Source organism: Meleagris gallopavo, chromosome 12 (assembly GCF_000146605.3).
Source record: "Meleagris gallopavo isolate NT-WF06-2002-E0010 breed Aviagen turkey brand Nicholas breeding stock chromosome 12, Turkey_5.1, whole genome shotgun sequence".
NCBI classification, from domain to species: domain Eukaryota; kingdom Metazoa; phylum Chordata; class Aves; order Galliformes; family Phasianidae; genus Meleagris; species Meleagris gallopavo.
Window position 1 is genome coordinate 852,023 of NC_015022.2, and position 11,547 is coordinate 863,569.

The following is an 11,547-nucleotide window of genomic DNA, read 5'->3' on the forward strand; positions in this document are numbered from 1 at the left end:
AGTCTTCTTTCAGGGTTGTCCTAACATGGGATCTGAGAATATTGCAGGCAGTGTTTTCTCTTGTTTGTGGCTGTCTGTGCTGTGTTATTTGGAGTCCACGAAGAATGTTTGGAGGCTCATGTCTGTATGGGTGTGTAGTGCTGCTGAATTTCATGGAATCACTCTAGCTTCTGCAGTTGCAGGAGATTGCAGCCTCACTTCTTGTAAAATGCACACGGCAGGTTCACAGCTATTTGGGAATGCCAAATGGTGCATCTGAGTGCAGCCTGGAATACAGATGCTGCGTGTTTGAGGAAGGAGCTGCTGTAGGAGCATGAAGGGACTGATGTTGTCTGAGCCAGAGCAAAATTGTATTTCTTAATTTGGTGATGGAAATTCTGATACTGAAATCATCACCGTGCTGGGGTTTTTTTTTGGTTGGGAATGTTGAAAGCCTTGAGTTTGTCTGGCTCCTGCTCTCCTGCTTTGTTCTTCAGCTTCCTTTTAACTTTTGATCTGGAGCTGTGATGGCTACTGGCTAAATGAACGTTTTGAGAATTGCTATTGAAGGCATCCTAAGAAGCTGATCTTCATGTGTAACTTGGCTCAGCGTTGTTTGTGCTTCCCAAATTGGGCCCTTTTAGAATCTGAGATGTCCATAAAACTCTGACAGTTTCAAATGAGGTCCCTTGTTTACATGACACAGTACTGCTGAGTAACCAGGTCTGGTATTCAGGGGAGTTTGCTGCAGTGTGGGTGTTGTTATTCAGTGAGAGCTCAGTGGGTCACACAGGTCTCTGCACCCTTACAGAGGCAGAGAACTCTTGGACACATCAGGAATAATTTCAAATTCCGAGTCTAGGTATTTTCAACAGTATTTGGAACGAGAGGGAGACTAATAAGCCATTCAGAGACATTTTCAGGAAAAATACTGCTTTCCCTTGTGGCTTAGCCCCCTGCTCTGGTCGTGTTGGTGTGCCCTGTGTAAGTGGGTTGCATTGCAGCGCCTCGTTGGCCACCTTGCTGCAAAACCTGACAGTCTGGGAAGGTGGTTTGACTGAAATGCAAAGGAGAAAAGGACTTTCTTCCGACTCACTTGGTTATCTGGGGGGCTGAAGTACCCTCTACCTTCTGGAGCACTGTGAACGTGCTTTTTGATACGGGGAGGGATCCAGCTTTGATTGCTTTGTATTTTGAGGAGTTTGGGGATTGGAGAGTGGTAATCTCCAACCCTAGAGATTAAAAGCTTGTTTATTTGTTTATTGCCTTTATTGCACATGAAGAAAATTCCCTATGCTTGCCATCAATAATGTTCTCTAATGATGTTTTGTTTGTTGCTTCACCAGGGAAGGGATGCCAAGGTTTAACTCTTTTCCAGCAGCTGAGCAGGATGGAGCAGGAGTTCTAGCTAAGAGGATTCTGCCTCAGAACAGCTGAAGTTGTTCTGGAGTGGAGAATACTCTCTTAAGTGCAGAATGAGAAGGGTTTGTATAGTTGTGCCTGAAAGTAGTCAGCTGGCAAAATAACTTCCTTGGGTCATAGTTCAAAGATTTCAGACTTAAGGCTGCTTGTTCTTAAGGAGTGAGCAGCAAGAGACTTTCTTCCCCAGATAAACAAAAAAAGGAAACTTGAAGTGGTTCTGAAGGTTTTCACTTCTACCTGGTGCTTATGAGCTGGGTTGGCCTCTGAAGGGCTGTGCTAAGGAAGCTGCCCTGATCGAGTGCAGCTGACCTGTTTGCTTGAGCAAAACCTCTTCAGAGAGGACGTAGTTGGAATCTGAGCATGCCTGTGATGTAAAAATCACAGGAGAGCACACTTGATTCTGCTGTTCCTGTGCTGCTTTGATGCACGTGTGGATGAGGATGAAACAGAGCGAAGTACTTCTTTGGGTCATTTCCTTCCAGGTAAGGGATGGGATCAGTGGTTAAATACACTGCTTCTTCCCAGCCATCAGCCAGTTTGCTGTTTGACCCCAAGCAGTCACTTTGTCCCCTTTTCCTGACCCAAAGTCATAGTGGTTGAATGCTTGGCAGCAAAAGAAATTTTGTGAGCTTGAGGCTCAACTTTGATAGCAAACTTGGAGTTTGTATAGAGTTCTGGATACACATGTAACTTCTGAGTGTGCTCTGGATGACTGTTGTAAACTCAGATCCCCTCTACAGCTGATAACTTGGGATTGTGTGTGTTGTTGTGTAACAAAATAGGAAAGCAATCAGTGTTCCTTTGTCTGGCAAACAAATGTGGAGAGGGATTTGGGGGGAATAGGAGAATTCTCATGAGTGAATGGCCTCCCTTGCGACACAGGATGAGAAGAATAACTGAAGTCTTAATGATTTACATCCTGTTGAGGCTCTGGGATCTGAGAACCAGGGAGGTGGAAGGAGTAGTTTGGAAATAGGAAGAATTAAGGATTTTGTTTTTAGAGTAAGTGAGCATATGTGTCAGATCTATGCCTCGAGGGACCCAAAGAGGAGGCTCCCAGGTGCCATGAGGTGCCAGAATAGGAACTTAGGAGTGACAGAGCTTTGCCAATCAGTGTATTTCAAAGCTAGATTGAGTGCTGACTTTTTAATGAAGAGCTGGGAAGAACACTCCAGCATGTAGTCAGCTGTTTGGTTTCTCTTCTGGGAGCTCTTGCAAACTCTGGTAAGCTCAGGCAGTGAGTTCTTGCTGTAAAATGAAGAATGCAGGTTCTCACTCTGCATTCCTCAAGAAGTGAACCCAATAGGTGCCATTAACGTGGAACTGGTTTTTGTGTGAAGTGGAGGTCTTGAGAGTGTAATTGCACCTGGTGTGCACATCCAGAAGTATTAAGTAACAATTTCTAATTACTGTGAACATCCAATGAACAAACATGTCTAATGTCCTCGTTTGTATAATTAATAATACTTCTGTGATTACTTGAAAGGCTCTCTGAGCAACTTGAGGCTTTCTTTTTCGATTTTATAGATATTTTATTTAAATAACATTTATTATTTAATGCATATTTTATATGCATTAGTGTATTCTGTAAAGACTCTTTTGATGCTCATTTTTTTAATCTTACTTGGAAAAATGATGTATTTCCTTATTTGTATTGCTAAGAGCTGCAATTAATAATTGAAGTTATTTTTATGTTTAACTGAGATAGCTCATAGTAAATGTAAATGTAGTTAGGCAAGGCAATGAGGATTAAGTATAGCTTGATACAGGTCTTGAACTGTTGCATTTAAGAAATGAAAGATAAATTATCTTCAGCTGGGGAGGTAAGCTGCAGATGGTTTCATGGTGCTACCAGGAAGCTGCTAGGAGGCAAATGTAGTGCAAAGTGGTGCTGATTTTGGGATGCCTGATACTGAACTGTGTAAGGAGCAACGTGGGGATGTTTGGGATCTGTCATCTGCAGGCACCAGAGTGTAATTCCCCTAAATGAGAAGGTGATGAGGAAAAAAATGAGAGGGATTTCTTATTCTCTCCCACTGCTTTGTGTTTTGTCACCGTTGTGCTGAGTCCCAGTAGAATGCTGCTCCGACTCAAGTGTGCTCAGGTAGTGAGTGCAGCTGATGGAGGCTGTGGTTGCAGTTTGGTGTTCTTAGAGGATGTGAATGAGAATGAACAAATGAATTGCCAAACCCTTCATGCCTCCAGAGTGTCCTTTCCTTCGCACTGGCTTCTGTTTGAGGTGCAAACAGGCAAAATTGCTTCTCAAGTAGAAATTCTGGCTTGTAAATTGGGCTGTTGCTGGAGCTCTGTTTTGCTGGTTGTGGAACTAACTAAGGCTAAATGAGTGTAATATGGTGAATAAACTGCAAAGTCATCATTATAAATGGTCTGAGCTAGAAGAGGCTTGTTGGGGAAAGGGTATTGGCAGGCTTTCCTGGTGCAGATGCAGCTTCTGCCAGGAAAAAAAAAGTGCTTTTGTAGGTATGGCTTATTTTCTGTGGGGAAGTGATATATTCTATAACGAGATCTGCTCTGGGGCTTTTGCCAAAGTGCAAGTGTTGCCAAATATTACATCCCCAAGATGTATCTGTGATCATTTCATGGGTCTATTTAGTTTTAAAGTGTTATGATCACTAATTCTGTACGTTTCTGTAGGCTACACATGGGCACTGCCAGAGTGGACTTGCTTCTTGTTTCTCAAGGTGACACCACATGTGTGCCAAAGCACTTACAACCAGTAGCCAGTGTGTAAAGGAGCCCAGGGCCTTTATGCAGCGATGGGGAAGTCAAGGCAGCCCAAGCAAGATGGTTGTTTTTTTTTTCCCCTAAAGAATTGTATGTGCATTGCTGCTTTGGTGAGTGGGGGAAATTTCCTCTCTCTACGAGTGTTGTAGAGAGTGAACAGCTTGTTAAATGTGTGCTGCTTCAGGAAAGGGACAGAATCCGAAGCAGTTAGGGCTGGAGAAGAGAGATTTGTCACATTTGGATCCTCACCAAACCTAAGCCTGGGGAGGAAAGATGAGATGAAGGATATGAAGGATTTCTGCTTCCTAAGAACTCTTATAAAATTCTACTGGCTAAACGTTCTTCCACTAAGTGTTTCTCATCCCTTGTGCCTCTCTGGAGGGGTTAACAGTTGCAATGCCTGGTGACTGTGTATCAACGTATATTAGACAACCTGATCTCTGCAGTGAGAGGTTTTCTGTTAATTGGGACACTTTTCCTTTAGCTTTCCTGATCAATGTATAACTCAATTGATTTGTGTGGGTGCTACTTGTATGCTGCTCATCCAAGAAGTTACTTTGGCTTACCATTTTCTACTTCCTGTCTATGTTCTTTGTTGGAAGATGTTAATTATAATGTTCTGGAGTGGAAGTCCAGATTGAGGGCACAGCCTCCGTAAGCATGTTATTTATTGGGAGGTTTTTGCACAGTGTTTCACCTCACAAGTACTGGTGAGTCCAAGAGCTCTGACTTTGGTTACAGAAGTTAGCCTTTGCTTTTGTTCTGATTTCTTAGAAGACCAAAGCACTGGATAAGCAAACGCTGCAACAGCTGCCAGGTGAGAAGCACACATCTGTGTCCACCAGGTCTTCTGGGCGAAGGTCTGTGCACAGATCCCACGTTTTGTCAGGGAAACCATTGATTTTTGAGGAGCTGTGGTGGCGGTGAACTCGAGGCAGCCCGCAGTTGGGTTGTCTTTCATCTGTGATACACATCTCATCTGTCTGTGCCCTGGTGGTATAGATGCTCTCCTTGTGCCCAGTAACAGAAGTAGATGGGAGATCATCTGACCATTGAGTTTTAACTGCTGTTAGGAGACATTTAGGCTGAATACCCATGGGATGTGATCATCTGCTTGTGTGCCATCTGAGGACAAGTCACTCTTTCTTTAAGCATCGCCTAGGAGAACTGGTGAGACCAGCAAAGGAGTGGTCTGAGGGGCCAGAGGCTTTTCCAGAGAACTTTCACACTAATCCAGAAAATCAATTAGTTATTATTGTTCTGGCATACATCTGACCCTACAAGCAGATCTGCTATGGAAATTGTCACTTAGGGAGTGGAGGGGGGAAGAATAAAAGCTGTCAGAAACTGAAATTTACCCTTTCCAGTTTGTGTGCTGGTGCAGTGGGTGTCAGAAATGCTCTCATCCCAGTTGTTCGCCTGACTTCTACCCACTTGAAGTATGCAGTGGTATTACTTCTTGAATGCAAAATGTTTTTTGTCTTCAAAAACATCCTAGTGTTTGGATATCATGACATACTGTGGGATACTCTTCCAGGAATTACTTCAGTGCAGATTTTTTTTTTTTAAGTATAACAGATTTTTCAGTCAGATACAACTCCAGTACAGCATACAGATTTTTAATGTACAGTAACTGATCTTTGAGAATGAAGTGGTGGTTTGGTCTGTTTGAGAAAAGCACAGAGGATATTCTTGTTTTGTGTAACTGCCCTCAGAAAAACAGATTTTCATGCTTGTTCTGTGTGGTTGTATGGCTGGTGCATCACTGATGTCTTCCCCAGGTGAAGTCCAGTTTCTGATACCTTCCCAGATACGCTCGCAGCATCCTCCTAAGGCTTTTGCTGTCTGTTCAGTGTTGGAGTGGTTTGGCCGGGTGCTTAAGCAGCAGAAAGGAAGCCGTATTATCCATGGGTTGTTCTGGCCAGTCTTGTATTCATCTGGATGAGATGTGAGCCTTCTGAATGATGTGTTCTGGGATGAGTGCTGAAGTTGCTCGTGGGATGATGCAGGAGAACAGTGGCTGTAACGTGCATCAGATTGTGCTTTGATATGTCTTGAAGCCCTGTGGGACGTGGAAATCTGAAAAGGCTGTTAACATGGGGAGAACCCAGCTTGGACGTGCTGTGTGGTGCTTAGGAGGCTGGTCTCACAAGCAGAGGCTTGTTGGCAGCAAGTCCCTCTTGTCCCAGTTGTGCCAACCCAGCTGTCTGGCCTTGCTTTGATCTTGGTCCTGGCACTGGTCTGGGTCAAAGTAAACTAGCAAAGCCCCTTTACCAAGCTTGTTAATTCCAGCTGTCATTCAGGGTCGTTGTTTCTTTCTGTGTTAAAAAATGCTTTCCCGTTCCTCTTGAACCAATGCTGTGCATTTCCCTTCAAGCCCCACATAAGTGAGCTGTCTTACAGGTTTGAGATAAGAAATGAAACAATAACCACGTGTGTCTTCTAGGCTGCTGTGGGACTAAACATAACAGTGCTTCTTTCTGCTGTTGGAGATGCTTATGATTTACAGAAAACCAGCAGCTTTCTTCTGTCTGGTACGGTTGGATCCACTTGCAGTACGTGGAGGTAAACAGTTCAGTAAGAGTTCAGTTGTGTGAATGGTCAGGTGGGAATGGGAAGTGATGAAGCCACGGGTCCTTTGACTTCAGGGTTGCCCTTACATAGCATAGTCACCGGGCTGTATGCAGCTTTCTTCCTCTGCTATGGAAGATCTTAAGGAGCCACTGAAATAGTAAACTGACTGAATTATAAAGAAATGATACCAACACCTTCTCCTACTCTTAAGGCAAGTCTTTGCGAATTGGTGAGTGGGAGGCAATGGGCTGAATTACCCTATTTTGAAGCATACCCAGCACCCATGTGCTCCCACTCCGGTTCTCTCGGCGTGTCAGCTGTAGTCACTCAGTGGCAACTTAAGAAACTATAGATGTGACACATGGGGATTTCTCATGATGGGAACCACCAGAAGGAGCAAAGTACTTGGTGTGATGCTGCCTCTGGGGGCAGTGAAACTACAGCATGCTGTGATCTGAATGACTTGGAAGTGGGATGATGTTGTGTGTTTGTTCAGAGAGCTCGGATAGTGTACAGGGGTACTTGCCCAGGTTCATAGTGCCTCAGCCTGGGGTCTTTGTTCTGTAAAAGATTGCCTTTGATCAGTAAAAAAGAAGTAAAAGCCAAAATGTTCTTCAACTGAAATGTGTCAATTAGTGATTAATATCTCTATCAAACCGTAGATCTCCTGGTATAAGGTCGATTATACTTGAAAACATTCAGTACAGCCTTCCCTAGCACTCAGTTGTGCAAATGTTGAGCTGCTGGTGGAGCTTGTGCAAGTTGGAGAACACACTTAAGCATAGCAAGTGTGTCCAACGCTCTTTTATTTAGAGGTATTACAGTGTGAATTCAGCTTTGGCATTCCCAAATTTGCTAATTCATCCTGGAGTTGTTGCTTTAGAATTTTTTTTTTTTTCCAGATTTAAAAGCTTTGTTAGACAATGGTTTTTTGTTGTGGCTTTTAATCATTAACCTGAAAACTTTCCAAAAGGCTCTGAGAAAATGTGAAGCAGCTGACTGCTTCGTTTTTCTCTCTTGAACCAATTAACTCAAGTAATAGAATTTTCTCCGAAGTTGCTTTTTATTATCTTCCTCTGCTAGAAGAGTGTATGTTCATCAGCTAGAAACAATCAGCCAAGTGCAGATAGTTTACTACAAACTGAGATCTTGATATCAAGCTACTGTTTGATGCCATCACGTAATGGTACTAATTCAATAATTCTGCAGAACTTAATTTTCAGAATTAGAGATGATGTGAGAAGGGCAATTAATGAGATGAAGTCAGATGTTGGAAGCCAAGGAGATGAGGCTGAAGTTGATGGATGTATTGGATATGCAGTGGATAGCAGCTGGGGGACAGCAGCAATAGGCAGGGAGTTGCCTGGCTTCGTGCTGAGTTGGTTGGAAGTGCAGGAAGATGGTAAATTTGGGTGATTCTGTGCTAGAAACTATACTTTAGCATGGCTTTGGTACGATTGTAGGATGCAAAGATCATATCCGAAGTGGGATGTAACGTGAATAGTACTGGTTTCTTTTCGTAGTATAGTTTCTGGCAGACTTTGGAGGGGGTCTGCGTGTGCTTGTTGTACCCATAAGCTGTGACACGGCTGATGGCAGAAATGCACTGTGATGCAGATTTCTCCCAGGCCTCAGGGATGGCAGGAGAGAGGAGCAGTGGTGGACTGATGTGTTCTGCTGCTGTCTTCGTCTTCTCACAGAGCACTCTCACGGTCTGTAAACTGAGCCAAGCTATATTAGGTTACACAGAAGTTTTCTCGGAGCTTTTCAGAGCACTCAGTGTTGTTAAACTAGTGAGCCTGAAGATAAAACCCTTCAGGAGATCAACTCCTGGAAGTGCTCCATGCTTAGATCTCATCTTCTGTGTTTGGCTCCTGAGAATTTTATTAAGCTGCTAGAAATGGATTTCTGTTTGTGAGATTTCCTGCAATTGTCTGGTGTAAGAATAAAGGTGAATGGATCTTCCCAAACAAAGATCTCTCAGCATGCTTGTAAAGCAATGTAAACCTTATGGTGACAGTGCTTCTGTAATGCAGTTTTGGCTAAAAGCTTGTCTTAAACCCTTAGGGATAAACATACAGAGTCCAAAGGTTACCTGTCTGAAGCTGGGAGATGTGAAGCGAGGAGCAGTGTTTTAGAACAGAGTAGGTGGTCTACTTCTTGCAAAACTCAATGCTTTCAATGCTAACTTTGCTACTGGCTGACCAAGAGGCAGCCATGCAGTGCCTGGTGTGTTTTGTTGGTTGCACTGTTCTGCAGGTGGAAAGTGAGCTGTTGCTGGTCTTCAGAGAGCAGTGACAGTATAAGCCTGGCAGGGTTTGCAGTAACTGGGTGATTGTTGGGGTGTTTGGCTCCTGATGGGTGATGGCATTTAATGCAGATGAGTGTTGCCTGTGCTGAGCTGTCCCTTGCAGCCTGGAGCCATCCTGTGAGCCGTGGGGACGACACACCTGGTGCATCCAATGCTGAGCTGCAGTGAAGGCAAGCCAGAAGTCTGGAATGGACCAAGAAATCTTCCGAACCTTCTCATGGTGAAATTGCCCCTAGTCCACCTGCTGTCAAATGTGACATGTTGGTTATTTTGGTTATTCTCCCTTCTGTGGCACATTGCACACAGTGTTGGGAAGCCTGGGAGATGCCGTTCGATCCTGCACGTGCTCAGAGGGCAGCTGCAATTTCCACTCTGTTCTCCTCTGCTGGCAAGTGCTGTGTTTTTCACTGATGAAATATTTACAGTGGTGGCATGACACCAAGCAGATGTCTGCCTGGTTGTTTCACACAGGTGGAATTTTGACCTCTTTTTCTTTGGCAACCCATTGCTTTCCATCAGTTTGTGTGATGTTTCACTAGCAAGCAGAAGTCTTCATCTTTGCACTCAAGTACTTTGAAACCAGGTGCTTCCCTTTATGACTTCTGGAGCAGCTTTGTTGAAAACCAAACTGGAAGCAGCATCACGTTTGTATCGATGGAGCAAGTCTTAGCAAGCTGCTGCTAGTAGGAAATAAATCCTGCAGCTAGGATGAAAACTCTTGCCATGATTAAAAAGCAAAATGCAAAGCCATGGAATGGAAAGAAACAAAATGAATTCATCAATACCAAGTGTGAAGGAGATGGGAAAGTCTTCTGTTGGAGAACGAGGCTTAAGATGAGCTGTTAATAAATGGCTTTTATCTGGAGTGAATGCTCCAGTTGGAACAGCAGCTTAGTCCCAGTACGTGCTGAGAAGCTGGAATCTGAAAGATGCTGTTGTCTGGAACAACCATGCAGCTTGTCGTGACAGATGAAGACGTGAATGGATCAAGCTCTGCAAACTGTCATTCAGCAAATTACTCTGCTTGGAAATTCACTTTTAAACTGATGTCCTCATAATCTTTGATTTATAATTCACTTAATGTCTTTGTGCATCCAGGTTCCTCCTTTCCCTTTGTGCCTTTATTTAGGTGACCAAAAAATGGAACTCAGACACTTGTGACCCAACTCCTGAAATTCTGCTAAATCAAATCATTTCAATTTGTGCTGCTGCTTGGGAGAATTCCAGATGTGACTTCTGGACTTTGTAGCTTCCCTCTGTATCCCCTGTGCATCAAGGAGTCTAAGTATCGTAGTATAGATACAAATGGTAAGTGTTAATACCTCCCCAAGGAGGGGGGTGGAATCTGTTTGAAGCAGATTGGGACCTGGCTGCTTTGTGAACCTAAACAAAACCCCAGCTGCAGCCTGCCTGTGTCTGACTGGGCAGAGCTGGGCGTTGTGGCTGCTGGATGTTGTGACAGCACGTCTCTGAGCGCCCGGAGGATTTCAACAAAATGGCTGCGCTCCTCAGCTCTCATTTCTATCAGGATATCAACAGGCTCGCTGCCCCGAGCTCCAGCCTGTTGTCAACGTGGAGAATTTAATAGATGCCTGTTGTAAATGAGATCTATTTCAACTTTTGTCAAACCGCCTCTGAATGAAAACGGAGTGTCTGAATACATTTGCTTTCCCTTAGCTTCCCATCTGCTTCTGGCTGTTTCATTCAGTCGTTACTTCATTTTTTGTTAAACAGAAGATGCTCTTTGTAAGAGCAGGCTTCTCCCAGCACGGCAGTAATCCTGTCTGAGCAGTGCTGGGGCCTGCTCATGGATAATTCCTGTGGGGCTGCAGCCAGAGCGTGATCCTGTGTGCAGGTGGGGAGCTGTCTGGTCAGGATGGGAGGGGAGACACTGTGTGTGTGACAGCAGCATCCACGGAATGGTTTGGTAATGCTTGCAGGTGTCCCAGGTGACTGCTGATGTCTCACGTGGTGCTGCTGCAGAGCTGTAGCAGAACCAGCGTCAAAGCAGGGGTTGGAACTCAATTCTTTTGGTGTTGTTTTAACCGTGGATACAACTGAGTGTCTTAGGGCCCAGGTAAGGGATGTGGCTGCTCTGTGACTCTCAGTGGGGTGGGTGCTGGGATTTACCTGATCCAGAGCTGCTCCCAAATAAGAAGATGGAGAAGGTTGTGTGTGCAGGCAGTTAATGCTGAGCAGCTGTTACTGGCACCTCCCAGGTGTGCCTGGCCATGAATTAGGCCAATCCCTCATGCCAGAGCTTTTTGCATTTGCATTTATCTGGGACTTGTATTTTGCAAAGCAAGCCTGTCATCACTGCCTCCCTCCTCTCCTTGGGTCCTCCCGGCGTGATGGAGGCACGGATTAAATTCCTGCATGCAATATAACAAGGGCAGAGGAGTGTTAGTCCTCTGTATCAGTGAAACACCTAGTGAGGTTTTACATTTCAGATTGTGGATGGGCCAAGCAGCTATTTCTGGTAGGAACTTGTCGTGCTGCTGCTGTTTCCTTTTTTT

The 11,547-nt window shown here is 44.4% G+C and overlaps 1 protein-coding gene across 1 annotated transcript in view; it reads left to right on the forward strand.

Moving 5' to 3' along the window:
* The first annotated feature begins 1,835 nt into the window (after positions 1-1,835).
* Positions 1,836-11,547, forward strand: part of ARIH1 (ariadne RBR E3 ubiquitin protein ligase 1) — a 40,460-nt gene continuing 30,748 nt past the window's right edge. The window contains exon 1 of the mRNA XM_010717119.3: positions 1,836-1,883. Within this exon, the coding sequence (XP_010715421.3) occupies positions 1,836-1,883 (48 nt within the window). The remainder of the gene's footprint in view (positions 1,884-11,547) is intronic.